The sequence below is a fragment of the Chlorella variabilis genome, assembly GCF_000147415.1.
Source record: "Chlorella variabilis unplaced genomic scaffold CHLNCscaffold_15, whole genome shotgun sequence".
NCBI classification, from domain to species: Eukaryota; Viridiplantae; Chlorophyta; class Trebouxiophyceae; order Chlorellales; family Chlorellaceae; genus Chlorella; species Chlorella variabilis.
In genome coordinates, this window is record NW_005435073.1 from 521,304 (window position 1) to 548,944 (window position 27,641).

Below are 27,641 nucleotides of genomic sequence, written 5' to 3' on the forward strand. Positions count from 1 at the left end.
GCCAGTGCCAATTGGACACACAACAAGTGGCGTCCCATAGGAGGATCAACAGGGCAAGCATGAAAATGAAAGCGGAAGACAGGCAGATAGCTCATGAGTGTGCGGTCGGCTAATGGCTGTACAGGCACAGTTCGAGCTCAAGCGTGTTCGTTTGGAATCTGGCAGGCATAAAGCAGTGCGGCAAGCTGTGCAAATTCAAATAGAGGAGGAATCCCAGAGAATAAGAGCATAGGGTGGGGGCAATGCAGAGGCTCACAAGGAGCAGTATACTTTCGGTAAGGCTCAGACGCCCGGTCACAGGGCTCTGGTCGGGCTTCAACACAGGCAGCGCCTTGCAGTGCTGATGCTGCGGCGCGCTTACTCCTGCATCGCCATGTCGGCGTCGTAGCCGTAGGTGGGCGCCTCCGCGGGGGTAACGGCCAGCAGCTTGCGCATGGGGGCGGGCGCAGCGCCCACCTCCTCCTCCCAGCCGTAGGGGGCTGCAAAGCGGCAGCGGCAGTCGTCTCAGTGAATGTAGCAGCGCAGAATGAGAGGGCATGGCGACCGTTGTGTTTGACGGTGGTGGGCACGTAATCAGCAGGGCTGCAGAGCAGCTGTGCACAGCAGAGAGGGCACAACACTGCTGCAACTCACCGGGGCCGGGGGCCATGTCCTCCTGCAGGCGACGGCGCATGCCACCATCCTGCGAGGCCATGCCGGCATCAAAGCCGTAGGTGGGCGCCTCTGCGGGGGCATCAGCCAGCAGCTTGCGCATGGGGGCGGGGGCAGCACCGACATCCTCCTCCTCCCAGCCATAGGGTGCTGCAAAAGGGTGCCAAGGTAAATCTCAGTGAGCGGGGAGCGCAGAACGAGCGGCATGGCAGCATAGCACGAGAGGTGGTGGCCGGGTGGCCACAGGGCAGGGCGCAGCTACGAGGCAGATTCCCTTCCAGTCGAGGGGCGGCTGTGTAATAGACTCACCGGGGCCGGGGGCCATGCTGTCCTCCTGCAGGCGACGGCGCACGCCGCCATCCTGCGACGCCAGGCCGGCGTTGTAGCCGTAGGTGGGCGCCTCAGCTGGGGGGTCAGCCAGCATCTTGCGGGCCTGTGCGCCGTTCATCGACAGCAGCAGGATGGCCGCCAGGGCCAGGCCCACGGTCTGGGAAGCCTGCATCCAAGAGGAAGATGGATCGAAATGGTCGGCGAGGCTGCACAGACGAGGCATCATGGTGGCAGCGGAGGAGGCTAAAAGCAGAGAGATGCAAAACTGCACACTGCCGGAGGGAGCCGGTAATCAGGGCGGCAGCAGGAGCGGCTCAGCCGCCCCTCGGTGGCAAGCTGCCTGGCATTCAAAACTGCTGCAAGTTCGAGCACACGCGTCAGCCGCTGCTTGGGCTGCGCCAAAAAGGGCGGGGGGAGCTAGGGCATACAGTGCGCATGGTCCTCCGCCGCTCCCACTCTCACGCTCCGTTTGCGCTCACCTTCATCATGAAAGAGCCTGGTATCACTTCCTCTGCAGCAATTCGGGCGTGCCTGGCTGTGAGAGGAGGCAGCGCAGGTGGGTTTGTGCTAGAAGCACCTTGCCCTGCATCGACCTCTCACCTATAGCAAGGCTCTTTGGATGGCTGCCGCTGCACGGAAAGGCTGCTCTGGAGACTGGAGATGGGTGACAGGGCTCCGGCGATGCTGAAATCCCGAGGGCGCACAATTCGGCGCCCCGACCACTTTCCCAAGCAGTCCCTGGGTACCGCCCCACGAGTCCTCGTTTCAAGCCGGTTCCGTCCTCGAGCCTCGCCTTTCAAGTTGTCTTGACGTTTTGTACCCACCGATCACCGGCACATGGGCCCTGCCGCCATCGGTAGGGCTTGCCCTACAGCAAGCGGCTTGCACCTGGCTCTACTGGCCCCGATTCGACGCGCTACCAGTCAACACAGGGCGAGGGCAGCCAAACTCCCATTGGGGCAGCAGCTTGTGGGTATGGGGCTTGCACCGACATGCCGTGGCGAGGCGGGAGCGACCAAACTCAGCCCAGTGGTGCTGATCGCTGTGTTGCACTCTGCAGAAGACAGAAAGCACCGCCCGACGGCCCAACGCTCCCACCTGCCGCCGCCGCCTGCTGCCGCCGTTGCGTTCTCGCCCCGCTGCCGCTCACGCTCAGTGAAAGCTGCGCCAGCTCGGGGCTATGGTCTTCTAAGGCCTGGTTTGCCTACAGCAGCTCACAGTGATGCCAGCATGGCTGCCAGGTCATCGATGCCCGGCTGGCCGCCCGCCGCCCTCAGCAGCGACCCCAGCAGGCTGTCGCCTGCCGAGCCTGCGGAGTTCAGCAGCATCTGCACATCGCTGTCGGTTCTGCCGCCGGCGGCTGCTGCCGGTGGAGGGAAGGAGCCCAGCAGCAGGGACAGTGTATCATCCAGCTGCTGTGGCTGCTGCTGTGGTGATGGCTGCTCCAGGGTGGCTGCCACCGCAAAGTCTGCTGCTGAGCCCGGTGCAGCATTCATCGGCCCCACACCGTTCCCTGCCGGTGCGCCAAACGGTCCCTCCACAGCAGCGCTGCTGTGTCCTGCCAGCCGAGCTCGCAGCCGCTCCTCCCACGTGCCGGGTTGGCAAAGCTGGCCTGCTGGCTGCTGGCTGGGCGCAGCGTGCGGCGGTGGGGCCGGCAGCTGCTGCCCCGCCTGCTGCTGCATTTGCCCCATCAGCAGCAAGGAATGAATGAGCTGATCGTTCTGGTCATTAGGCGCCGAGGCGGGCGACAGATGCTGGTCGGCAGCCTGCTGCGCGCCAAGGCCTTCCTGCCCCTGCTCCTGATGCTGGGTGTGAGGCCCAGCAGAGGGTCTCGCAGCATGCACGCAAGCTATCGCCTCCTGCACAAGGGATGTTGGGAAACGAGGTAATAAAAGGAGCCCGCCCGCATATAGCGGCCTGCACCAGTTGCAGGCAGAACGGGCACATACACTCACCAAGCATTGCTGCTGAAGCTGTGCCATGCCGCGTTTCATCTCCTGAAAGGGAAATCAGAGAATGCCGGCATGGGCAATGGCATCGCCAGCAGCGGCAGTGACAGGTGGGGCTGTAGGCCAGAAGCAGTGGGCGCCTCACCGCCCATGCCATCGATTGCTGCTGGAGCTGCTGCAGGATCTGTTGCTGCTGCGAGTGCATCTTTTCTGAGGCAGCTTGCAGCTGCTGCAGCTGATCCAGCAGGTCCAGAAGGTGGCCGGAGGGGTCACCAGCAGCAGCACCTGCTGACGCCAAGACTGGCACAAATGGCAGAGGTGGCATGTCAGCAGCGAGAGCGGCCAGCGTGCCTGCCTGCTGGGGCAGTGCACAAAGAGGTGCCGGGCTGGCCGCAGGCAGCATCAAAGTGCCACCGGCAGGTGCGCCTTCCTGCAACCAAGCAGCAGGGCAAGCCGAGGCAACGTTGAGCTCAACGATACTCTCGTTCCGATCGCCATACACAGGAGCCGGCAAGACAGCTGCACCGGAGGCAGCCCAGCCCACCTGCAACGCAGGGCCCTCTGCAGCTTCAGTGCCCTGCGCCCCGCTGGAGCCGCTGCTCGGCTGCGTGCCGCCTCCGCTGCCGCCGCCGCTGCCGGCGGTGGCAGTTCCGGCCGGCCTCGCCGTGCCGCTACGCTGCACCGCCACAGAGGCAGGATGGCAGCCGCCGACGTCTGCTCCTAGCACCTCAGCATGTGCACGGTGGCGCTGCGAGGGTGGCTGCATGCTAGGCTCAGGGCTCCTGCAGGCGCTAGCGGCTGGCCGGCGCCGTCCAGCAAACCGCCTCTTCTCCAACAGCGCGTGTGCTGCCCTGCAGCGTGCCGCGGCGCCAAGGGTGGTTGGCAGCAGGCACAGCACATGCCGCTAGCCTTGGTGCGGCAGCGGCAGCAGGGGACACTGAAGCCTGGCAGCACCGCTGACGCCGTCGCCCAGCCCACCTCAGTTGCGCCTCGGACGCGTCCCCGACCTCCTCGCCACGCTCCAGCAGCTCTGCGATGTGGGCGGTGCGGTACCGCTGCAAGTGGGACTTAACCTGGGCATACGTCACTCCCTCCATTGTGAGCGCATCCAGAATGGCTCGTGGAGTGGCGGCCATGATGCCGCCGCTCTGCTCCACCGCCTGCTGGAACCTGGCGGCAGGGAAGGGGCGGGGCACGTTCTGGGCACGGTGGCCAAGCAGCAGCACCGTGTGTGCTGGCGCAGCCGGGAAGCAACACCACAGGCGGCTTGCCCTCACCGCATTTGGGCAGCCTTGGTCCACCGCATCCTGTCGATCTTCTCATCCTCTGCATTTGGCACGTGCAATTTGCGCAATTTGCTGGTCAGGCACGCCGGTGGAAGCCACCGTAGGGACACCAACGGCGCGGCGGGGGTCACAAGCGTTTCTCCCACGGGCCCCCGCTTCGGGAGCGGGGCCTCTACCCGGCTCATGTGCAGGCAACAGACAGCATATCTGTAGCGTGCCTGCCTCGTCGCTACTGCCCCCTCCCCCTGCAGCGGAGGGCATGTTGTTTGAAGCTCCTCTCAGCGCCACCAACGCGGCAACCCCAGGGTGCTTGGCTCCTAAACTCTTGTCTAATGCAGGACGCAATAGAACCCCCATGCGCTGGCGTGCCATGGCGCAATGGCGTGGTTTCTTCTCTTCCTGCACCCTCCCTCAATCAGGCGAGGCCCTCCATGGTTGCGATCAGTGCCGGCCTGCCGAGCCGCTGCGACACCCAATGAGGCCTGCCATTGGGCGCCCACGCAGTTGCGTGGGCCCCTTTAGTGTCTCTTGAGGGCCTTGCGGGTGGGCGGGGTCGAGGCTGCCAATGGCCTTGCGGGGCACCCTGTGCAGTGGCCGCACCAGCAGGCGGGCAGCCGCGTTCGTTCTGATGTGCGCCACTCTGCCGGGCTTGGCCGCCGCCGCCGGGCTTTCCAAAGCGGAGGCTGATGTCGAGGCTGCTGAGAGTAAGGCTCTGCACCATGCATGCATGTGCATGGCTGCTGTGCTGCCCTGTGCTTCTGTTCCGCTTGTGGTACCGCCGGCTTCCACACCGTGCTCTTGCGGCCTGCGCCCGTGCGCCGTGCAGGGCTTGCCCTGCTCCGCTTCCGCAACTCCACCGTTGAGTGGGAGCAGCTGGTGCAGCAGGAAGGGCCCAGGGGCCTGCCAGGCTGGGACCAAGCCTCGCCGCAGCACCACTGTCACTGGGGCGGCGTCGCTTGCTGCCGCATCGAGCAACAGAGCGCTTTCCCCACGCTGCTGGACACGCGGCAGCAAGCCGTGTGTTCAATCAGGCTGGAACTCCTCGCATCGCCTGTGCCAGTGACAGCGGCGGCGACTGAAGCATCCAGAAGTGACAGTGGTGGCGGGAGTGGCGTCTCTTTGGAGCCGCTGCTGCAGCTGGAGTGGCTGGAGGAGCTGTGAGCTCGCTGCCGCCGTTGGAGAGAAGCCTTTTGTCGCAGCCAGCAGGTGCATGATGGGCGGCAGGACAGTCCTGCCAAATGCCCCCGTCCTTCCTGTTGCTCCTCTGCTGTTTGCAGCGACCTGCGGGGCATTTCCATTGACGCCAGCAGCCTGGAGGCTCTGGCCAACGGCGAGCAGCCAGCGCGGCAGCTGTGGCAGCTCACGCTGAGCCATGCTTTCCTAAATGACCCGCTGCCTCCCCGCTTGTTCATGGTGAGGCAGCGCATGGTGGCGTGCCTGGGGGCTGGAAGTCGCTGCACTGCAGTAGTGGCTAGGAGCACTAGCCGACACCTTGCCACCTCCGCTCTCTGCATTGCAGCACCCCTCAATCAAGCACCTCGACCTCTCTCACTCAGGACTGCTCGGCCCCCTGCCGCCCATAAGGTTGGCGGCAGCTGTCTCCTGCCTTGTACTCCGGCCCTCCTACAGTTTTGGTGGCGGCCTGCCCCCGCTTCTTTTGGCTGGCCTTCATTCTCAGCCGTGGTGCTATATGTAAGGCTTCCTAGGTCTTTGATCTGTCATCCAGGATGTGGTCGCTCCAGGAAATCAATTTAGCTGGCAACCAGGTAGGGTGTCGCTTCTAGTCCTGCCTCTGCTACCCACACCACGAGCGAGCTCACCAATTCGGCACTGGGCCACTGTTTGCAGGTCACCGGCACCATTCCTCTCTCCTGGCTGGTCCGCAATGCCACCAGAGATGCCTGGCCATTGGGGGACGGCACTCCTGCTCCTTTCGATGAGCCTCTGACCTTGTGAGCCACTCGCTTCTTACTTCAGTTGGTGCAGCAGAGCCATGCCGCCGTGGCAGCTTCCCACGACAATTGCTTCCTGGCCTAGTTGGCTGGCAGCACTGCATCAGTAATTGCTGGTGGTGGCAGCTTCCTTGCCCTGACGCATGTGTTGGCTGTTGCTCACAGGAACTTATCATCCACGGCACTCGTTGGCCCGCTGCCCGAGCTTCCGCCAGGCTCCATCTCTGTGCTGGAGGCTCTTGATGTCTCCAACACGCCGGTGCGGGGCTGCCTGCGAGCTCAATGGCTCAATGGCAGCTCAGGCCTGTGTGTACTGTGCACCGGCACGAGCAGCTGGCGTGCTGGCACTGCCAGATGGCTTGGCTCTCGGCAACACTGCTGAATGGCTCTCCACCAGCAGCCGCTGATTTGATCCCAATGCTGCGGGTGCTGGCGCTGCAGCTGAATGCGACCCTTCCTGCAAGCTGGGCTGACGCGTCACCTCACATCATCCTCCTTGACCTCTCCAACACAAGCGCCAGGTCTGTTGCTGCTGAAGATCGCCCTGGCTCTCGTGGCCCTTCTTGCTGCCACCTGAACGAGCTCCCCTCGCTGGTGTTGCGCAGGGGTGCCGTCCCGCATTCATGGTGGACCAGCATTGGCCTGCTGGGCACCAAGGATGACGGGCACGCTGCAGCCTCACTGGTGGTGCTTGCAGGCAACCAGCTGACAGGCACAGGTGCGAGTAACCCAATGCAGCTATGCAGGCTGGTTGGACGCAGGTCCAGGCTGCTGCCGCGCTCTGCCCCCACCGTTGGCTGCGGTATCGGCACCCCATGCATGCGCGCGCCTGCAGGCCCAGCGGCGCGCAGCCTTCAGACACTGCCGTCGCATTACTAACGCCTGAAGGTTTTGGCACCTTGCTGCAGTGCCCCTGAGCTGGTTGTTGTCGGCGTGCAGGGTGGCCAAGCCCGGGTGCGGTTCAGCTGCGGTGCATTGTGTTTGTGTTGCCTGCTGACCAGGCCCTGCCATGGCCGAAGCAGCGGGCCTCACAGCAAGCTGGGGTGCAGGCTGCTGAGCCTCCCAGGTTCACAGCCATGCTCCACATTGCTTTGGCTGCTGCCGCAGGGAATACTTTCCCGTTCAGGAGAAGGAGGCCGCCCGAATACAGCAGGCCATGGAGCAGCATACCACGCTGGTGCATCACGACCCATACACGCTCTATTCTGTGCTGAAATAGTGAGTCGATGGGGGGCGTTGTTTTATAGGCAGCCCAGACCCACGCGTGCCTGTTTGAGAGTGAGGCTGAAAGGGTGGCACAGCAGCGCAGCCTGCAGAACAAGGTGGCCCCAGCCACCACCACCTGGAACACATACACACAGTACGCCTGGGGTGCACAGTGAAGTCACACTCATGCCTCTGCTCATGTCGCCCCCTGCCGTGCCGTGCAGCCTACGGCACAGACAGATGATGTACAATCGCGTGCCATGCCAGCGTGAAGCCGATATGTGGCCCGGCAACGATGCACTGTGCATTGACAAGGACAAACCTGGTGGTTGGAGCCGCGCGGCAGATTTTGCCATCCACAATCTCCCTATTGGAGACGTGCTGCAGCACCGCTTCAGCGTGCCGAGCAGCGGGGCGAGCCGCGGCGGTAGGGCGGCGCCCTTGCTCCTGCTGGCCCTGGCGGTGGCACTGGCAGCATTGGGGAGCCTCGTGGCAGGACGCCTGGTGGGGCGGCGGCGCCTGTCTGTGCCCGGCTGGCTCAGGAAGGGCTATGTTGGCCTGCCGGTGCGCAGTTCCGAAGTAGGCAGCTCCATCACCTGCTCTTCTATCCAGCCCACGCAGCATCGTCAGCTGGAACTAGCAGTGAGGGCGGTGGAGCGTGCACAGACTGTGGGAGAGGCGGTCGACAGCAGCGAGGCCACCACCTTCAGCCACGCCAGCAGTGAAGACGAGCTGCTGATGCAGCAGCCGGCCGGGCCAGCCAGTCAGCAGATTCAGCAAGGGGTGATGCAGACAGAGGAGGAGGATTCGATGCCCCTTCTGGCGATGCTGCCGCTCAGCCAGCTGACGTTTCCAAAGCACAATGGCCAGCCGCTGGCCTTGGGAGGCACCGGTTCCACCAAGGTTGGTGGCGAGGCTTGCCGCTAACTGATGCCGATGCTGTTGACTAATGAACACAGGTGCTGCTTGAGTCCTTGTTGTCAGGAGCTCTCTCATGTCGCTAGCTGCAACTGACCTGTGCATGCTTGCCCATGTGCGCTGCTGCGCAGGTGATGCTTGGCAGGCTGGAGGGCGTGGGCGAGGTGGCCGTCAAGGCCTTGCACGTCAGGTGCGCGCTGCAGGCTGGCTGTCCGGCGGGCTGCTCTTCATGCTGATGTGCCTGTTACACAAGGTTGCTCTTCTGCTTGCAAGTTTATGCATTTGCCGCCACAAACAGGGCTGCACGCTGGTGTCCGCCTGCCACCTGCCTCCTGTCCGCCTGCCTGCAGCCCGCAGCAGCTGTCGGCAGCACGTCGTGAAGTGGCGCTCCTTCGGCGGTGTGCCAACCGACATACGTGTGTGGTGACGGTGCACGGGCTGTGCTATGCGCACCCCTTCCTGCTTGTTGTCACAGAGCTGTGCAGCGGCGGCGACCTCCAATCCGTGCTGCGCCACCCAGAGGTGGGCTGGCCAGTCCTTGCCAGCCATGCATACCAGCAAACATACGGACCCTCAATTCTCACAGTCCACCTGCGCGCCTGCCTGCTTCCGTGCAGCTGCGGTGGTATGGTCGTGGCGGTCAGGTGGCGCTAGACGTCTGCCGAGGCATGGCCTTCATGCACTCCCAGGGCGTGGTGTGGGCTGGTGAGGGGCAGCTGGCTGGCACAGGGCATGTTTCACCCACTTTGTATGCTTGCCTGCTTGCTCCATCAGCGTGCCTGCTGCATCCATCTCTGGTGGCATGTGATGCATCCCTTGCATGCCTGCGCTGCGGCCGCAGACTGCAAGCCCGGGAACGTGCTGCTCACGGCAGACTGGCGAGCTAAAGTGACCGACCTGGGCACCTCGCGCCTGCTGCGAGGCACCAGCACCGCCCAGGTGGCGGCCACGCTGGCATACGCAGGTGCGCGGCGCCGCCTGGTACCGCTACTGCCGCTGCTGCTGGGGCCGCTGCTGCTGCCCCATCTACTATTGCCACGCCTGCTGATGCTGGCGGTGCCTGGAACGCCCAGCCCATCTGCTCAACCGCAAGCCTCGCCGTGGGATCGCTCTCTTGCAGCTCCTGAGCAGCTTCTCAACGGGCGTGTGAGCCTGGCATCTGATGCCTACTCGCTGGGGCTGGCCCTGTACGACATCTGCTGGTGAGGACCTGCTTGTGTGCCTATCACGTTTTGCGAATGGCGGCCTGCTCCTGCTGATGCTGCCATGGACGAGCCCGCTTCCCCATTGAGCCGCACATCTTCTCTTTGGCGGCTGCAGCGGCGAGCAAGCTCCGCTTCACGGGCACCAGCGGCGATCGCTGGTACCTGGCCAGGACTGTCCCGCAGCGGTGCTGCAAGCGATCCTGCGCTGCCTCTCCCAGCAGCCCGGCGAGCGCCCAACAGCAGCGCAGGTAGCGGAGACACTTCAGGCGAGCTTGACAGAGCAGGGGCCAGACAATGGGTGAGGCATCGGCCAAGTCTGCTGCCGCGCTGCAGCTGCCCTCAATTCAATTCTGTGTATTTTCTTACTTGACCCTGTACCATTCCACCAGTTTTGCCATTTCGTACATGATGCCATATTTGTCCGACCGTCCAACTTATGTCATTCAGTTTTTAATCTTCCTCATGCCTCTATTGGCAATCTTGCACGCCACACATCCTCAAGCCATGTCGCCTATGCGTGTGCGGGGTGTAAGCATGAAACGTGGCGAGCTGCTGTAGGCGCTGTCTTCCTCTGCAAGCCTGGCAGCGCGTGTCTTGACACCCATCCCTGCTGCCGCGCTGCCACTGATGTGCGCTGTGACGCCGCCCTGGTGCGGGCCCTGGGGCAATCCCGCGCCGCCGGCTGCTGCGGAGCGGTCCCGTTCCTGCCGCCGCTTCACCATGAAGCAAGCCGTGGTGGTGAGGAGCAGCGTGGCGACCACGCCGCCCGCCACACCGCCCGCTACCGCCACCACATTGATCGCGCTGCTGCTGGCGGCGGGGCTGGCCTCGGCACTGCCAGTGGCTGGTTCCCAGCTGGCGCTGGGAGTGGAGGCAGTGCTGACTGGCCCCCTGCTATCTCCTGCTCCTTGCGCTGCAGCAAAAAGTCCAGCAGGCACCGCCGGCACCATAGTTGGCTGCTGAGGCTGTGCCAGAGTGCTGGCGGCTGCTGCCGGTACCGAGGGCACCGGGCTTGGAGGGCTGCGTTGCCCAGTTGCCTGGGGAGCAGGCGGCGGATGGGTGGCTGCTGGGTCAGGCGGCTGTGTCAGCGGGCCAATTGTGCCGCTGGCAAGGCCAGCGCCGCCTGGCTGGCCGCAACCCAGCGCGGCTGGGGTGAGCTGGCCAGCGGGCACGGGGCGTTGCATCCAGGCCAGCAGCTGCCGCATGGTAACAAAGTAGGCGTGCGGCTTGCTCTGAACGTAATCTGCGATCCGAGAGGGCACAGTGGTGCAGGCCGACTCAAAAACGCGGAAGAGAGGCAGAGCGGCGCCAATTCCCACCAAGGCACACATGTCAAAGGCAAGCAGCAGGTCACACTGCCGCAAGCGCTGCGCACCGATGAACTGCAGCATGCCGTCCAGGTGGTCTTCGAACCAGGAGGTGTGAATGAAGATTGGGAGCGGTGCACGGTTGCCCTCATACGCAGCATCGAAGCTGGACTTCAGGATCTTGTACGCGCCGCGACTGTCCTTAGCCCAGTCCTGAGCAACCCACACTGCAGCAGGTGGCCGGCGGGATTGATGGTCCTTCCGAAGTGGAGGAGGCACTCTTGCTGTTGGGGAGCATCTCCACGTGCACCTCAGGGGCGCCAGCGGTGCCGCACGGGTGGGCTGCCTGCTCATGCAAACGCACCCGGGACCTGGAAGAGGCCTGGGTAGCGCTCCCGCTGGTTGCATTCCTGTGCCGGGGACCACCTGCACCAGCCAAGCAGCGGGCCGCGCCGTGCAACGTTGCTGTGGCATTTGCCGCATCACTGGCCCTGAAGCGGTGCAAGCACAGCCCGCTGCTGAGAACAGTTGCCGGTACTGCCACCGCCTCACCGCGAGCAGTCTTGTGGGATACCGCCGTCCATGCTGTATGGCCACACCCGGGCGGCCAGGCCACGGGCGATGGAGCCCTCTGCCTCCTCCAGCAGGCTGCTGTCATACAGGAAACCTCCCGCCCCATGCAGCACCTGCAGCAGATCAAGTGGGCAGCCGCGGCGTGGGCAGGAACAATAGCCAGTAAGTGAAGGCATCCTGCCTGCCTGCATGCGGTACCACACCCCAGTGGCATCTTGTACAGAGCAGCACACCTGGCGCAGGGTGGGGCGGCTTTGCAGGAAGGGTGCCCGAAAGCCAACGATGTCTCCATCGGGGATGCCGCATGTGGCGGCCAGCATGGCGCGGCCGCCAGCCACTTCCGCCACCACCTGTTCCCGACTGTACTCGTTCATCTGTAGACATGGGCACAGCAGGAGCAGATTAGTCATGTTGGATCAGGAGTTCGGGCGCATGGCGTTTGGACCAACGGATACTCAACTTCACTTACTCTCTGGTGAGTCAGCGTGTGGCTTGCCACCTCATAGCCATTGTTGTACAGCTGTTGCAGCAGCGAGCAGTCTGCAGGTGGGAGAGCAGGTGGGCAAGGGAAGAGGCCAACTCACTTTGTTACAACAATGCAAGTGGTTTGCTGGCGCTGCGGGCCGTGCCCGGCACCTGCCGCTGCCGCCGCTCTCACTTGTGGCGCGTGCAAGCGTGAACAGCGTTGCAACGGGCCGGCAGGCGGCCTGGCCATGTTCAAAGATGGACCTGAGTCCGCTGTGGGTTTCTTCGGTAATGGCATCGTCGTGAGAGAACAGAATGAACTGAGGTGTGTCAGCGCGGGCCAGGCCGCCGGGTGGGTCCAAGCTGGGGCACACACATCCCGTGGCGGCGGTGTTGGCTGGGCAGGTGCAGCGATACCAGCTTGGAAGGTAGCCTGCAGCTGCACACAATGGCAGCAACAGACACGGGAAAGGGATAAGGAGCCTGGCAACAGGCAGCAGCACGTGCGAGCGGCAGTGGTGGCGACCCCTCTGCCGGCATGCCAGATACATGCGCTAGCATGTGCCAGCCAGCAGCTTGCCTGCTGCTGCCGAGACGCCGATAAGTACTGCTAGGAGCAGCACAGATGCGGCCCGGGCCTCCATTTTGCGGAGTGCCAGCGCGAGGAGGGCCCAACTGCCAGTGGCTGCGCAGTCGTGGTGCTCGTGAAGGAGATATGTGCTGCTAAAGAAGTCATCTGCAGGAGCTGGGCTCGAGGCGCGGCCGATTTCCGCGGCAACCACCGCGTGCTGAGTGTGCCGCGCCTGCTCGGCTGAACGCAGCAGCGGCACGGTGCCCAGCGACAGAAGCCATTGAAAAGGCCAAATCAAGCTGCCTCCCGCATCACACGATCAACTTGCTCTCGTCATGGGCACCGCTGTGGCCACAGTTGCCTCTCTCCGCACTTTGGCGGCGGCACCTCTCCACCTGGCCTCCTGGCGCAGTCCGCTCCCTCGCACCAGAAGAGGAAGGATGAGTGATGCCACATTATCTGTCGCGTCAGCTGCCGTGCAGGAGCAGGTGGGCACCAACATGGCGGCGCCCTGCGCCTGGCGGCGCCTCGCCCCTGACTCCTCCATCAAGACCCCAGCTGCTCCCCTTGCCATGTGCAGGTGTGGCGCCCCTCCCTGGACGACGTGCAGCGCATCAGCACGGGCGACGCAGCACGGCACCGCGGCACTGGCTCCCGCGCCGTCCCGCACCGGCTCAACGCCGAGGAGCGCAAGCAGTATGAGCTGGCGAAGAGCAAGGGCGTGCTGGTGCTGGCGGGCAGCGGCTATAGGCGGGAGCGCAAAGGGTCGCCGCTGGCCAACATCTGGCGGCAGTGGTGCGACGCCAAGGCGCAGCCCTGCGTGCTGCTGGCCAAGGGACCCACCGCCGCCGCTGGGGACACAGTGCTTGTGGACCTCTCCGTGCTGCGCCTGCCCAACCTCAGCATGGTGAGGCCTTTGCGGGGCGCGTAGGGGGCAGCAACTGGCCTTCAATGCTCCTGGCAATCAACCTACCAACTTGCTCCTGCCAAGCAACCTCAAGGGCCTCGACAGATGTTCGCATGCGACCCTGCCCTGGCTGCCGCAGTACCAGGAGGCGTGCCGAGCCATTGCCCGGCAGCACGGGTGCAGCCAACAGCCCAGCAGCGAGCTGCAGTCGCCATTCACAGTCATCGTGCCTCCGAAGCTGATCAACGCGATGCTGGAGAGCGGTGACGACGTAAGCAGCTGCAGCGGAGAGGGCGGCTTGGATGGCAGGGCAGAGCCTACCAGCAGCGGCTCGGAGCAGGCTAGAGGCTGCGCAGCTGCGGCAGCAGACAATGCCGCGGCAGCCGCAGCTCAACCAGCCGGTACAACTGATGGGAGCAGCAGCGGTGTCGGTATGTTGCTTGCCGAGCTGCGCGGAACTGCGCCCATCTGGCAGCAGCTGCCAATGCTGGAGGGCTTCGCCGCAGACCGTGGCACCGCCAAGGCGCTGGCCAAGGCGCTAGCAGAACAGCTGCGGGAGCTGGGCCCCAGCTTGACAGTGTAACAAGCCGCCGCTATTGGCTGCGGGAATGGTTGAGTTTTCTTGAAAGTGTTGTGTTGGATACAAGAATTGGCGGCAGTATTGCAACACAGTGGGGGATGGTGCGAATAGTGTACTTGTACTGAGGCAGGACATGTTCATGCTTCACGGCCGGGTGGCAAACAGTCGCAGCGGGGCCTTGGCAAACAGTTGCAGCGGGGCTACACAAAAAGTTTGAATACCTCCAGCTCCCGCCCGCTCAGCTCCCGGAACTCAAACTCGGCATTCAGCCCCTTGACAGCCTCCCAGAAGGCTGCCTTCTCGGCCTCGGGGAGCCGCAGGCCCAGCAGCGCGGTGGCTGCCCGCTGGCCCGTCTTTCGGAAGTGCAGCAGAGTGATGTCATACTTGGGGGAGATGGGGCTGAGCAGGCGGTGCAGCATGCCACGCAGCTCGGGATACTCCACCTTGAAGATGACCTGCAGCGGTACCGCCACCACAGCAACAGAGTCTTTCGTGGCCGAGCCTCAGCCCATTTAAGGAAGCACAGCACGCGCGCAACACTGCGGGCAGCTCTGGGCTTGAAGCGACTCAGCCTCACCTCATCTTGTATCTCCCCGCCGTCGAGCACCGCCGGCCCGCCGATCATGTGCCGCAGGTGCACCTGCAATTTCAAAGGCAACCGGCAGGACGGCTAGCGACACAGGCCATGTGTAGCCCAGACTACCTGCGCCACGCCCCCCAGCGACTTGCTGATTGGAACCAAACCAGCCCCAAGCCCTGCCCTCCTAACCTGAGCCAAGTCGATGTCAGAGACGTCTGTGGCCATGAAGCCCTCCTGGCAGTTGATGCGCTCCAGCAGCCCGCTGCACTGCTTGCTGCCGGGGGCCAGGCCCAGGCCCAGCAGCAGGCGGGCAGTACCGCGCCGCTCCGCGCCGCCGGTGAACCTGCAAGGGACCGGGCAGGGTCGGGTCGGAGAATGGCTCAGCTCGACATGGGTGACAGCAGGCCCCTGCCCGGTGATGGTACCGCAGGTCAAGAAGAACAGTGCAGTACCATGCCGCACCTGTACTTGAGCTCCGTCACATCCAGGGGCGAGCCATCCGGCGCGGTGGCAAGCCCCAGCAGCTGCACAATGGCGCCGTGGCGGTCGGGGATGCGGGCTGCCAGCATCGTCTCAGCAGACCCCACGTCCACCAGCTCTGCAGGGCAGGGAGGAGGAGAAGGGGTGAGCGGGAGGGGTTGGGCCGGGCTGGCATAGGCTGGCGGGAGGTGTTCAAGGTTGCAGCAGGGGCGCCAGCCGCGTCGGCGGAGAAGGCCAGGCAATGCAACAGCCTCAACAGCAAAAATGGCATAGGAGAAAAAAGGAAACTGGGAGAGGCGGGCACCTGACACCAGGCGCAGCCGATCGAAGTTCATGTTGGCGCCACTGGTCACAGCCACCACCCGCTTGCCGGTCAGCCCATAGTGCTTGAGGAAAGCCTTGGCGCCGGCCACCGCCACCGCACCCGCAGGCTCCAGGATGGAGCGCGTCTCATTGAACACATCCTGCTCCCAGGGGGAGGCACAACAGGCTGCCAGGGTGGGGGAGGGGCGGGGAGGGGCAGCGACAGGACCAGGGTGGGTGCGGCAAACCGGGCCCTACCTCCCCCCGCGACCCTGACCTCGTCCTCAGCAGGGCCGCCCATTCCCGCCTTCCATGGGCCCACCTTGATTGCTGTGCTGATAGCTGAGTTGTCCACAAGCACCACGCCGTCCAGCAGCTCTCGGCACAGGCGGAAGGGCTCTGCCCCAGGCAGCTTGATGGCCACTCCATCGGCAAAGGGGTCCACACGGCTGAGCGTCACACGCTCGCCGCGCACCAGAGACTGCAGGGCCGGGGCGGCAGGACGGCAGGCAGGCAGGCAGCGCCGGCAGTTGCAGACGCACCAGCTGGCTTTAACTATGCCAGCCAGAGTCTTGAATCAGCCACAGCCCTTCCAGGCTGGGTTCCTTCCCAGCCGCCGCACCTGCGCCATGGCGTTGGCCCCTGTGGGCTCCACCCCGATGACTTGGATGCTGGGCTTGAGGGCCTTGACGATGGCGGCAATGCCCGCAATCATGCCGCCGCCACCTGCAATTCGCAGCCAGACGAGTATTCAGTCGATGGATGGAGCCCGCTGCGCAGGCGGGCTGGGTTACGTGGCTTGCTGGCAGGCGCGCTGGGCATGGCCGCTTGCTGCGCACCCACCAATGGGCACAAAAATGCAGTCGAGATCCAGAAAATCTGTCTGCCGCAAGATTTCATGCCTAGGTCAGAAAATTCAGCAGACAAGCGACGGGATTGAGTGAGCAGCTCGGAACTGAGGCAGCCCTGCTCGGCACCGAGGCAGCACTGGCATGCCCCACCAGCCTCACCCGATGGTTCCCTGCCCCGCAATCGTGAAAGGGTCATCGTAGGCATTGATGAAGATTCGGCCCTCCTTGGCAGCACGCGCCTGCATGCAAGCATGGGAGACGTCAGAATGGTTCTCCGCCGATGCCTGCCTGCACGCCGCCGGCCGTGCCGCCCACCTGCGCCTCGACCTGCGCCTCGAAGAAACTCTCCCCCACAAGCTCTATCGTCGCCCCCAGCTCCCGCACCGCCGCAATCTTGATCTCTGGCGAATTGGTGGGCATGCAGATGACCGCGCTGCAGCCCAGCGTGCGCGCAGCCAGCGCCACGCCCTGCGGGGCGGGAAGCCGGCGGCCGCCTTGCGAGCATGCCTCCAGCAGTGGCAGGTTCCACCCTGCTGCGCCAGCTGTAGTGCCTGTTGGGCCGGGCTGCTGGGCTGTCCACCTGCCCGCCCACCCTGCAGCTCACCTGGGCATGGTTGCCAGCTGATGAGCAAACCACTCCCTTTTCTAGCTGCTCGGGAGTGAGACGGCTCATCTTGTTGTAGGCTCCCCGCACCTTGAAAGAACGCACCGGCTGCAGAGGCAGGCGGGCAGGCAGGCGCAGAGCGGGAGCAGGTGGATGCACGAGCCGGGGCGCCTTCTGCGGCCAGGCCTTGTGGCAATGCGCAGGCTGGCCTTGCTGTCCCCGGGCTAGGCATGGACACACAAGTCATTCCCAACACCCTCCGCCGCCTCCGTCCTCAACGCCCTGCCCTCACCTGGAGATCCTCCCGCTTCAGCCAGATGGTGCTGCCCAGCTGCTTGCTCAGGCCCCGCGCCTCCTGCAGGGGCGTCTCCACTGCAATTTTGTAGACATGTGCCGTCAGGATCTCTTTCAGGTAGCCATCTGGCTCCCGCCGCCACGCCAGCTCCGCAGCCGCGCAGCCCGAGGGGCCCTGCGCAAATGGATCAGGCACATGCATGGGGGTCAGGCAGTACCCCCCGCACATGCAAGCAGCGAATGAAGGAGGCTGAGTTCGAAGGACCCGGCCAGTGCCCTCTGTTGTGCGCCTCTTGATGTGTGCGCCTTGCTTTGTGTGACAGGGTACTGTAGCTGCTCACCTGGCACGCGGGCTTTGTGCAGCCAGTGCATTTGAACACATCGGCCGCAGAGGGCGGCCGCAGCACATTGATGGGCAGCAGCTGCCCAGAAGGCACCTGCGTCGTGAAGCGTGCGGGTGGGGGGTCGGTTGGACGCCATGAAAGCAACCGGCAGGCCAGCAACCAGGCTGCCAGCCAGCCGCCTGCCGCCTGCCTCACTTGGAAGTCTTCTGGCGCCACCAGAATCGTCTTGTCGGCAGGAGGCGGCACCAGGACATCCGACTCGGCAATGGATTTGTCAGCTGGGGCGGGCGCGGCTGCTCGGGCCTCTGCCGCTGGGGCCTTGCTGCCCGCCTTGCGTCTGCTGCCGGCGCCGCGCGCCTTGCTGCTGCGGCAGGTGGTCACTAGCACGCGACGGGCCCTACAATGCGTGCAGCGGTGGGGCCGCAAGGAGGTGCAGTTGGGGAGGGCGGTGGGCGCCACGACAGCCATGGCGCCTCAGCTTGGTGTTTTGATATGCATGCACCAAAAGGCGACCTTTTCGGGGTTCATTGTAAATCCCGGGTGCCATGCATGTGTTGCCCACCAGGTGGCAGTCCCTGAGCGGCCCTGCGCCGAGTCGGACTCACTATGAGGCTTTCTCACCCAAACACCAAATGCAGTAGTGGAAACTGCACAACACAGACCGCCTTGCTCCACCACGCTCTGATCGCATCGTCGCAGCATGGCGAGCTCCCAGCAGGGCCCAGACCCCGCTCTCGACTTTTTCAGCCCTCGGTTCGACCCCCTGAGGGCTCTGCAGGCCGAGGGGCTGCGTCCGCCGGTGCCTGGGGCCCGCCCCCAGGACAACGTCTTCCGCTGCCGCTTCTTGCTGCCGCCTGACCACCCAGACGCGTGGAACGAGGCGCGGCGGCCCGGCAAGAGCAAGGTGGGGCAGTGCATCGTGATGCTGTAATTGTGCAGCAGTCCTGTTGCTGAACACACCGGCATTGCAACAATGTGGTTCAGGGCGGCGGCGGCGGCCGTGCCGCGTTTGACGCACAACCCACATGCGGCATCGCCCCCTGGCTTCCCAAACCGCTTTGCAGGAGGCACAGGAGGCGGCGCAGCGGGAGAAGTTGCGGATCTCCTACGTACACCAGAAGCAGGAGCGGCAGCAGTGAGCATCGCGTGGGGGTGTGCCACCTGTGCCAATGTCAGCCGCGCCAACCGCCTCGCAACCGGCGGCACGGCACCAGCCTCTTTCTCACTCTGGCATCCTGCCCTTCTGTCCAGTCTGTCCACACTGTACCATGCAATGCCCCATTGCTGATGCTGCTGCCTCCGTCACCTGCACCTCTGCTGGCTGCCACCGCAGGGTGAGGACCAACCCTGTGGACCAGATTGCGGAGCGCGTGCAGCATGGCCCGCTGCTGCTGCTCAAGCGCTGGTACCAGCAGCGCAGCAGGGTGCGCGTCGTCACGCGGCATGCTCGTGGCGTGCGCGGCAGCTCGGAAGGTGGGCGGGGCTGGTCAGCCTGCCAGGCCGCGTGCCGCGTCGTTGGAAAGCAGCGCAGGCACGCCCTGGCGATGAAGGCCATGGAGGATTTGTCGCCTCTGAGTTGTGTGTCAGTGCCGCCAACTTCGTGCAGGCTTGTTGGTGGCCTTTGACAAGCATATGAACCTGGTGCTGCGAGACGTGGAAGAGCAGTACACGGTACTGCTGCAGGTGCAGCGCGTGAAGCCGCCAGCGCCAGGTGCTGTGGCGCCCTGCTGTGTCTGCCAGCAAACATAATCAAACGCGTTCCCTGCAAATTGATGCTGGTACTGACGCATGTGGCTGCACGTCGTGCAAACCTGCTATGATGCGCCATCCGGTGCAGGCAGCAGCGGCCTGGAGCGCACGCGGTGGGTGCGGCAGCAGGAGCACCGCCGGCGGCAGCTGCGGCAGGTGTTTGTGCGGGGGGACAGCGTGGTGCTGGTGTCGGCGGGCCCCTCTCCTGCGGAAGCAGCAGCCGCAGCACAATTCAGGCCTCATGCACGTCAACGGCAGCAGGCAGCGCAGAAATCGGGCATCAGATGATGAGCCAGACACACCCTGCTGAGCATCCGGTGGCTGTTTGTGCGGATCGATGGCATTGCAGTTGGATCGATGGCATTACAGTTTGCTGACCTTCGATGAATGAGCCAGAGAAGAAAGGAAGATGAAAGGACTTCTGAGGGCAGCGGGCACGGTTTGGGCCGATATGGGATCATGAAAACATGCTGGAAGGTGCGAATGGGAGCACGCCTTGCCGCACGTTGTGCACACAAAGAAAACCAGGATTGGACACAGAAGATCGGCCGGGTGGGCGCTGGGCAAGCAGCAGCAGGTGGATTGGTCCTGGAGCAGTGCTGGTTCGATGACACGTTCCTGAGGCAGTGCAGGTACACATGCATCAAGCAAGACAGGGAGGTGAGCCTGCGAAATAAAGGTACAGTCCTGCTGCTCGTCGTCATAGGCAGAGCAGGCGGGATCGGCAGGGGGATGCCCCCATGGCGGCAACCCACGGTTTCATCAGGCATTATCAAAGGGGCTGCGCAACTCTGGCGGCGAGCTCCGGCGCGTCGCCTGGGGAGGAGTGCCTGGAAGCTGCGTGCCCTGGCTGGCTGGGGACGCCTGCTCGGGTGCGGCTTGCTGCCATGGGCATGCCGGTGGCTGCAGCTGCTGGGGTGATGGCTGCTCTGAGGAGCCTGCCCCTTCATCTACCTCGGCAAACCCTGCCTGCTGGGCAAATGGCGACACATATTTGGGCGAGCCGACTGTCTCAGCCGAGCTGTGTAGGAATGCCGACACCAAGGCAAACGGCGACTGTGGGACTGTTGCTGCTGCCGCCGCTGCTGCGGGCACTGTTGCCTGCTGCAGCTCCTGCTGCTCCGGCGCCTCCTCGGCGCCACCCGGTTGCGGGGCACCACGCTCTGGGCTGCCCCCGCTGCTCTGCTGCTGCCGCTCCGCCTCTTGCTCTCGTTCAGCCTGCTGCTGCTGGCCCAGCCGCTGGCGATCCGCAAGATGCTGGCCGTGAAGGAAGCGCTGCTCCCTGTGCTGCTTTTCCGTCAGCGCCTGCTGCTGGCTATGCTGCTGACCTGCCAGCACCCGCAGCTCCTCCTGCTGCTCCTCAGCCAGCTCCTCCCCCTGGAGCTGCCCAGCGCGGTGGGGCTGCTCGGGCTGCTGCGGCAGGGACGGCTGCTCGCCCTCCTCCTCCACCTCAGTCACCCTGGCCAGCTCCTCGGGCTGCTGCAGGCTCTGCAACCGGCTGGCTACCTGGCGGCCCACTGGCTGGCGCAGCCTCTGCTGCAGCCGCGCCAGCTGCTGCACGAGAGGCGAGCCAGCCGCTGCAGCAGCAGACGACAATCCCGGGACCGACAGCTGCTGGTGGGAGGGCATGCCTGCTGCCTGCCGTATGGTTGCCTGCTGCTGGGCTGAGAGCTGCAGAATGGAGGGGTCGTCCAGGGACCTGCGGCGCTGCATGTGCCGCGGCCCAGGCCGTGGCGGGCGAGGCCCCAGCGGTCGCATCGCTTTAGCTGCTGCCCCAGGGCTGCCGGTTCCTGTGGGTGAGGGCGCCAGGGGCACCTCTTCCAGCGGGAAGCTGCTGACAGCCGGGCTGCTGCTGACGCGCTTCATGCGCGGCGGCTCCTGCCCTTGCTGCTGCTGCTGCTGGCCCGACAGGAGCGCGGGCGGGTGCTGCTTGGGCAGCGAGGCTAGCAGGATGCTGGCAGAGCGGCGTGGCAGCTCCATGCTGAGAGCTCGGCTGGTGGTTGCTCGGCGAAGCGCCGCCTGCGCGGCCTCCAGGGATGTACCAGGCGCCGGGCTGGCATACGCTGCTGCCAGGGCCTGCGCCATCTCCCCCTCTGCATCAAGCATAGAGAGGTTGCTTTCCTCGGAAGAGCGCTGGCTGGAGGGCTGCTGCTGCCCTGCAGACTGGCCGGTCGCCGGCCCTGGAGCCGCGACGGCAGGCGGGGCGCTAGTGCGGATGCTGGTGTATGTGCTGGCCGGGCTGGTGGCCGCCAGCTGCGCCGCCACGGTGCCGCTCAGCTGCCTGGCCAGCCCCGCTGCTTGCTGCTGCGGCCTCCGCGGCTGCTGCTGGAGTTGCTGCAGGCGTGCACGCGCGCCGGCTGCTGCCGCGGCGGCTGCCTGCGGTGGCCGAGGGTCGGGCATGGCCCGCAATCGATCCACAATCTCCACAGCCGAGGGGCGCTTGCGGGGGTTGGTGGCCAGGCAGTCCAGAATGAGCTCCCGCACCTCGGCAGGGCACTCCTGGGGCACTCTGCACCGGCAGTTGGGGCACAACAGGCGGGGAGGGAGGGATCAAGGGAGGCCGCGACCCAGGGCCGCGGAAATGGCAGCATGAAGCTGCCTGCCAGGGTTGCCGGCTGCTCTGCCTGTGCCGTGGAAAGCCCGCTGGCCCCTGCAGCCCTGCTCAGCAGCATCCCTGGGACCCATTGAGCCCCAGGGAGGGAATCCCATGTCCTTGCACATCCCACCGCCCGCCCCGTCCAGCCACAGCCCTCACCCTACATCCCTCAGTTGCCCCCGGATGGGCGTCATGCAGGTGCAGATCTCCCACAGCACCACGCCTGCACCGCAGAGGGGCGCCACATGGGGTGCTGATCAGGCAGCTGGCACGTCGCGGCCATGCAGGCAGCCTGGCATGCTCAGCTGCATGCTGTGCAAGGCGCTTTGCACAGCATGGCCCTCCCTCGGAGGGAGGGCCTACCAGCCAGCCAGAGCCAGCCAGCCGGGCAGCACACCCACCGTACGAATAGATGTCCGCCTTCTCGGTGCACCGCGCCCCCAGCAGCATCTCCGGCGCCGCCTGCAGCCAGCAGCAGCAGCAGCAGCAGCGGACCAGTAGCTTGCTCAGCCACAGCCACGGCAAGCACCGGCAGGTCAGGCACGACACACAGCTGCGCCCGTGATGATGCTGTGCTGCATTGTGCCCTCTCGCCAGAATCTGGGAGCGAGCTGTGCGCCAGCCAGCAGCAGGTTGAGTGCCGGGCTAAACTGCATTCGCGGCAGGCCTGTGCCCCAGGCTCTCACCCAGGCCAGCGTGCCCACGTTGCCCGTCACCCCGCTGTACTCTCGAGCCATGATCTTGGCCATGCCCACATCACTGATCTTGGCGGTACCATCACTGCAGTACATGTAGCAGTACAGGTGCATGACACATTCAGGTCGATGTGGATGGCAGCGCAGGGCTCGCCGCGCCAAGGCAGCAAGTGACAAGTCGGGGCTTGGATTGACGTGTCGGCAGCAGCTACACAAGGCAATCCCATGCAGCTGCAGCCGAGCCCCTTGCCGCTCCCTGCGCCCACCCCCTCCAGCAAGGCCCACCGTGCCAGCAGGATGTTGGGCGACTTGAGGTCGAAGTGGATGATCCTTCGGGAGTGCAGGTAGGTCAGCCCGCGGGCCACGTCGAGCGCAATCTGCAGGCGGGCAGTGGGCGAGCTCGCACTTGCATGAAAAGCAGCGCCGGGGGTGCATGGCCATCCAGCAGCTGAAGCATGCATGCCGATCAAGCCGGGCGCCTGCCTCCTCCTCCCGGCACGCGCCTTCTTCCCTCGACGGTACCAGTTGACGCGCCCCGCCATCAAGTTGCGCGTCAGGTTGCCGCCGTCGCAGTACTCTGTCACCAGCATTGTGCGGTCGATCTGTAGGCTGGCGCCCTGCAGGGGGTGGGACAGGCAGGCAGGAGGGAGGAGGAGGCAAGCACGCAAGCAGCAGCATCAGGGCATGCATCAGGCCAGTGAGCCAGCGGCAGATGCACACGCGGGGCGCAGGCATGACCACTCGCGTCCCGTGGCCTGCTGCCATGCCAGGACGCCGCCAGCCCTGCAACGGTGTTCTCACCAGGAAGGCGACGATGTTAGGGTCCCGGCAGGCACGCAGGATTGCAATCTCCCTCTTGAAGTCTTCCTGAGACTGGTACCGCGTGGCCTCCGCCACAGCCTGCAAGGAGCAGATAGGGCAATGCACAGAGGGACCAGTGGCGCCACTGCACAGCATACCTTATGCGGGCAGCCGCAACTCTCAGGCCCCCCCACTGGTCACTGCCTGCAGCAGCGGCGTGCTCCCTGGCATGGGCAAGGCGTAGCTGCTTCCCCAGTGGCAGCATTTGGCAGGCACAGTGGAACTCACTGCTAACACCTTGACGGCCACTGGCTGGGCGCTGTGCCGCAGCGCCTTGTAGACCTGCAGGCATACAGCCAAGCAGGGATTGAGAGAATCAGCAAGAAGACCTCCTTGCATCCAGCCAGCACACGCCCAGCAGCCGAGCTCGCCACTCGATGGTGACCCGCTCTGCAGCAGCCAGCCTCGCCTTGCCAAAGCCGCCAGACCCAAGCTCCCAGTCGCTCCCGTCGGGCCGCTTGGCGATCTGGATCTCTGCGGCGGCAGGCGGGCAGGGAGGGGAGCAGGAAGACACGGATGCAAAGGGTGCAATAGCCCTTGCACAAGCCACAAAAAGACTGGGGCAAAAGAAGAACTTTTGCTGTTGCAGCTGTTGTTTGCTGAGGAGCAGCCTCTTCCAACTCACCGCTGGGCGTGATCAGCCAGTCGCTGAGCGGCACAGAGTCCTCCCACTGCAGTGCCTGGCTGTCGGCGCTGCCCGACTTGGAGGGCGGCGTGAGGCGGCGGCTCTGGCTGCCGGTACCGGCAGTGGTGGGCGATTCTCGGAGGCTGCTGCCGCGCTGCGCGGTGGACTGGGAAGGTGTGCCCTCCAGCGCTGCCAGCTCGACTGCAGCAGGGGCAGGGGAGCCGAAGCGTGAGGCTCACCATCCAGGTTGAGATCGCACAGGGATGGGACCCACGGCCTGCAGGTTGTCTTGTGGTGAGGGGCAGGCGCGCCAGCTCAGCCACTCACTGTCCAGGTGGCGCTTCACCTCGGCATCCAGCTCCCTGTCGGCAGCTGCAAGGCAGGCACAGCATCCAGTGTGCTGGATGGTCAGGGGAGGCACCACTGGGCGCTAAAGCACACTGGGAAAAGGCATGTATATGGGCGGGAGTCGGGCAAGCGAGGCTCCCACCTTCTGCTGCTGCTGCCACCGACACAGGATCCCCACCCATCATCATAGTGAAGAAGCTGCCGGCAGACGTGCTGCTGCGCTGCGGCAGCGGCTGCTCGCCAGGCATGCGGTTGGCGGCTGGGGGCCCCAGCTCTGCCGCCATTGCAGCAAAGGGGGAGGCCAGCATGCCATGGCCGCTGTGCTCGCCGGCCGGCTTGGGCGGGGTAGGCGAGGGGCCTTGCAGGTAGCTCGGCGGTCCACCAGAGGCCAGCGTTTCAGAGGAGCCGTCCGCCTACATGCAAAGCCATCTCCTTCAAGTTTCAGTGCTGCCACAGACCAGCAGCACGGCCTGCCATCCACCACAATCCTGGACAGGCTGAGCAGCTAGGTTTCTTCATCTACCGGCAGCAGCACCCCACGCTCACCTCTCCGCTGTAGAATGGCAGCTCCCGCTTTCGCTTCTTGCGCCGCCGCCACCGCCGGTTAAGCAGCAGCGCCGCCACTGCCGCCGCCATTGCTGCCAGGCCTCCCACCACGCCGCCCACGATGGCCCCGACACTGCTGCCACCGCCACCTCCAGCTGCCACGGCGCTGCTTGGTTCTGCTGTGCTGTCGGCAGGTGCAGGGCCGGCGGCAGCAGCTGCTGGCTCGGCCCCAGGCGGGACCAGCTCCGGGTATTGAGCTGAGCTGCAGTTGGCCAGGTCCACTGGAGACTGGCAATCCACACTGGCAGCACAGACGCCAATCTCAACAGCATCAGGGCAGTCCATGCCTCGCGCATCACACAGCCTGCACCAGCAGCACGGCAGCGCAGCAGCAGAGGAGTGGAAGCGCCGCCTGGGACACCCCTGCACAGAGCTGGCCGGCATGCGTCACAGGCAACATGAATGCTTAGCTCGAAGCAGCAATGTGAAGAGAGCAGCAGCTTGAGCAGCTGGGGCTGAGCTGAAGCTGTTCCCCCCACATGGGCTTGCCTGAACGGAAATGTGCTGCTGGGCTGCTTGCACAGCAGCTCGTTGCCGGGCCGCACAAAGACGGCCTGCAGGGTGCTCAGGGAGCTCCAGGACGGCGGCACCGGCCCCGAAAAGTTGTTGCCATCCTGCAGGGTGGCGCAGGATGGATGCAGGGTTGGAGCGTAAGTGGAGCAAGGCCTTGCTGCGTGCAGACAGATCCGGGCACCTCTTTGCAGCTGCTCACCAGCCACAGCGACTGCAGCTGCGGCAGGCCGCATCTGGTGGGGTCCTGGCAGTCCCAGCTGGCCGGCAGGGTGCCTTGCAGGCTCGTGTTGCTGAGCACCCTGCAGCAGCAGCAGCCCGGCAGGAGTGGCGGCGTTCAGCAGCATGCAGCGACCCACTGGCCGGGCACTATACATGCTGCCTGCGAGTGCCAGCAGCAGGCAGCAGCTGCACGAAGCTCACAGCGTCGTGAGGGCTGGGAATGCCTGCTGCTGGCTCCACTGGTGTGGCAGGGTGCCTCCCAGCGGGTTGTTTGACACGTTGAGCACCCGCAGCGCCGACATCCCCTCCTCCTCCCAGGCGCCCCACTCCTCAGGCAAGCCACCCGTCAGCTGGTTGTCCTGCAGCGCAGGCCGGCGAGCGAAAATTGAAGCAGCAGCAGAAGAGCTGCCCGCGGCTGGGGCTGAGCAGCGGTCAAGAACGTCGGACAGGAAACAGGTAGGGTACCGCCACAGTACTGCAGTAGTACCTGCAGGTACATCTCCTCCAAGTGAGTCATCACCCCCTCGGTGGCCCACTCTGCCGGCAGCAGTCCAGTGAGCGAGTTGTTTTGCAGCGACGCCACCCGCAGCTGCGGCATGCTGCCGTTGGTCCCCCACGTCGTCGGCAGCGGGCCGGTGAAGTTGTTGCCATTGGCACGCCTGCAAACGTACGACAGGCAGGCATCCGGGATGTCCGCAGGTGCATGCGGCTGGGGGAGGAACCACGCACGGGTGCCAGCTCAGGCAGCGGCTGGCAGCAGGCAGGCTCACAGAACGAGCAGCGATGGCAGCAGCAGGTCCTCGGGCAGGGTGCCTGACAGCCGGTTGGCGGCAATGCCCAGCAGGGTCATGCGAGGAAGAGCTTCTGGGTTGCTCCACTCATCAGGGATGCTCCCTGCGTGGGGCACAAGCCGCAGGCACAGCGCCATCAGCAGCTGCCCACAGCAACACTCGCAGGCATGCTGTTGGCTACTACAGTCGTGGCAGCCCATGCTGCCCCTGCTCCCCTTGCTCCCGACCACTTCTCTACACACATACCACCACATCCATCCCACCTGACAGCTGGTTGTAAGAGACGATGAGGTGCAGCAGGCTGGATGCGGCGCCGGGCTCTCCGTATGCCGCCGGCAGCGGCCCCGCCAGCCGGTTGTACTGCACATTGATGGTGGCCAGGCTGGCAGACTTGGCGATCTCGGGCGCCAGCGTGCCCTCCGCCCGCACGCTGCACCGCGGGCACTGCAGCGCCCTGCAGGCATGGCAGCACAGCAGGACGCCGTTCATTCATCGGCATGCGTGCGGTGAGCTGCGGCGCGGCAGGTGCTGCCTGCTGCGTCGCAGGCGCTGCTCCCGCGGGCGCGAAGCCGACGCTGTCTACCAGCTGAGGCTGCAAAGCGGTGTTGCTCGAACAAGCGGTGCCATGCCTGCTGAGCCAGCACAGGCCAAGCACGTGCAACACTCACAAGCTCTGCAGCGCGCCATCCGCGTCGCATGTGACACCAGTGTAGAGGCACGGCGGCACCGCCGGGTCTGCCCCCCACCCCGTCAGGTTGTTGGCTGCCGAGAATTCTGGCCAGTTGGTGATGTGGCGCTTCACCCCATCCAGTACAGCCTCTGCAGGCAGCGGCGGCGCCAGCAGCACCTTCAGCGCAGGGAGCCGCGCGTGGCGGCAAGCAGGCGGGCAGCAGCAGCATCACAGGGGGTGGCCGGCCGAGGCGGCAGGTCGAATGTGCACGAGCAGGGTGCTCCTTGCTCACGCAGGGACAGCGGCAGGGCGACGACCGCCGCGGCCGCCGGCGGTGCAGCGGCGGCCAGCAGCACGACCACCAGCGCCGCTGCTGCCACCAGCGCCAGGCTATTCGGGCCCCTTGGGGCCCGCTTCATGCCGGGAGCCTCCCGCGGGTCCGCGAGTGGCCTCGGTCGCGATCAGGGGTCCATCGCCCGGGATGCGCTACAGACCCGGAGCAGCAGGATGTGCTGCACCCGTGCTTGTTGGAATGAAGCGAATGGAAGGACGCAGCCGCCAAGGGCCAGTTTCGTGCCACGTTCCAGGTAGGCCTCCCCACGTTCGCATGCG

General features: G+C 64.9%; 8 protein-coding genes across 8 annotated transcripts; 2 read left to right on the top strand and 6 right to left on the bottom strand.

The window, feature by feature from the left end:
* Nucleotides 1-357: 357 nt before the first annotated feature.
* CHLNCDRAFT_136056 (hypothetical protein) lies at nt 358-1,466 on the bottom strand (the record flags this gene model as incomplete). Its single annotated transcript, XM_005846058.1, has 4 exons — nt 358-479; nt 634-801; nt 961-1,147; nt 1,461-1,466. 4 exons carry the CDS (start codon nt 1,464-1,466, stop codon nt 358-360), a joined length of 483 nt encoding a protein of 160 aa, XP_005846120.1.
* Nucleotides 1,467-2,195: 729 nt separating this feature from the next.
* On the bottom strand, nt 2,196-2,663 carry CHLNCDRAFT_136057 (hypothetical protein; the record flags this gene model as incomplete). The annotated part of the gene is made up of 1 exon (XM_005846059.1): nt 2,196-2,663. One exon carries the CDS (start codon nt 2,661-2,663, stop codon nt 2,196-2,198), a length of 468 nt encoding a protein of 155 aa, XP_005846121.1.
* A 669-nt stretch (nt 2,664-3,332) lies between these two features.
* Nucleotides 3,333-4,236, bottom strand: CHLNCDRAFT_136058 (hypothetical protein; the record flags this gene model as incomplete). Its single annotated transcript, XM_005846060.1, has 4 exons — nt 3,333-3,360; nt 3,475-3,606; nt 3,909-4,100; nt 4,208-4,236. The coding sequence occupies 4 exons, from the start codon at nt 4,234-4,236 to the stop codon at nt 3,333-3,335; spliced, it is 381 nt and encodes a 126-aa protein (XP_005846122.1).
* Nucleotides 4,237-4,781: 545 nt separating this feature from the next.
* Nucleotides 4,782-10,044, top strand: CHLNCDRAFT_58373 (hypothetical protein; the record flags this gene model as incomplete). The annotated part of the gene is made up of 18 exons (XM_005845936.1): nt 4,782-4,920; nt 5,043-5,373; nt 5,494-5,629; nt 5,736-5,800; nt 5,943-5,982; nt 6,065-6,168; nt 6,334-6,427; nt 6,610-6,689; nt 6,774-6,886; nt 7,077-7,122; nt 7,276-7,386; nt 7,599-8,277; nt 8,424-8,482; nt 8,643-8,814; nt 8,910-8,997; nt 9,134-9,256; nt 9,413-9,494; nt 9,613-10,044. 18 exons carry the CDS (start codon nt 4,782-4,784, stop codon nt 9,797-9,799), a joined length of 2,649 nt encoding a protein of 882 aa, XP_005845998.1. The 3' UTR covers nt 9,800-10,044.
* CHLNCDRAFT_136061 (hypothetical protein) lies at nt 9,995-12,140 on the bottom strand (the record flags this gene model as incomplete). The annotated part of the gene is made up of 8 exons (XM_005846061.1): nt 9,995-10,410; nt 10,636-10,740; nt 10,873-11,031; nt 11,169-11,230; nt 11,357-11,490; nt 11,611-11,751; nt 11,847-11,917; nt 12,107-12,140. The coding sequence occupies 8 exons, from the start codon at nt 12,138-12,140 to the stop codon at nt 9,995-9,997; spliced, it is 1,122 nt and encodes a 373-aa protein (XP_005846123.1).
* Nucleotides 12,141-14,100: 1,960 nt separating this feature from the next.
* On the bottom strand, nt 14,101-17,214 carry CHLNCDRAFT_25383 (hypothetical protein; the record flags this gene model as incomplete). The annotated part of the gene is made up of 12 exons (XM_005846062.1): nt 14,101-14,355; nt 14,478-14,540; nt 14,670-14,804; nt 14,933-15,078; nt 15,265-15,424; nt 15,586-15,744; nt 15,886-15,989; nt 16,107-16,165; nt 16,274-16,353; nt 16,430-16,582; nt 16,719-16,826; nt 17,011-17,214. The coding sequence occupies 12 exons, from the start codon at nt 17,212-17,214 to the stop codon at nt 14,101-14,103; spliced, it is 1,626 nt and encodes a 541-aa protein (XP_005846124.1).
* An 842-nt stretch (nt 17,215-18,056) lies between these two features.
* Nucleotides 18,057-19,393, top strand: CHLNCDRAFT_136065 (hypothetical protein; the record flags this gene model as incomplete). Its single annotated transcript, XM_005845937.1, has 5 exons — nt 18,057-18,260; nt 18,421-18,491; nt 18,690-18,829; nt 18,963-19,067; nt 19,194-19,393. 5 exons carry the CDS (start codon nt 18,057-18,059, stop codon nt 19,391-19,393), a joined length of 720 nt encoding a protein of 239 aa, XP_005845999.1.
* A 474-nt stretch (nt 19,394-19,867) lies between these two features.
* CHLNCDRAFT_136066 (hypothetical protein) lies at nt 19,868-27,448 on the bottom strand (the record flags this gene model as incomplete). Its single annotated transcript, XM_005846063.1, has 21 exons — nt 19,868-21,614; nt 21,861-21,924; nt 22,103-22,163; nt 22,388-22,481; nt 22,682-22,773; nt 22,927-23,013; nt 23,198-23,296; nt 23,486-23,539; nt 23,643-23,731; nt 23,883-24,083; nt 24,210-24,254; nt 24,373-24,565; nt 24,777-25,140; nt 25,359-25,450; nt 25,549-25,648; nt 25,770-25,927; nt 26,056-26,227; nt 26,339-26,462; nt 26,623-26,813; nt 27,028-27,178; nt 27,322-27,448. The coding sequence occupies 21 exons, from the start codon at nt 27,446-27,448 to the stop codon at nt 19,868-19,870; spliced, it is 4,305 nt and encodes a 1,434-aa protein (XP_005846125.1).
* Nucleotides 27,449-27,641: the final 193 nt, after the last annotated feature.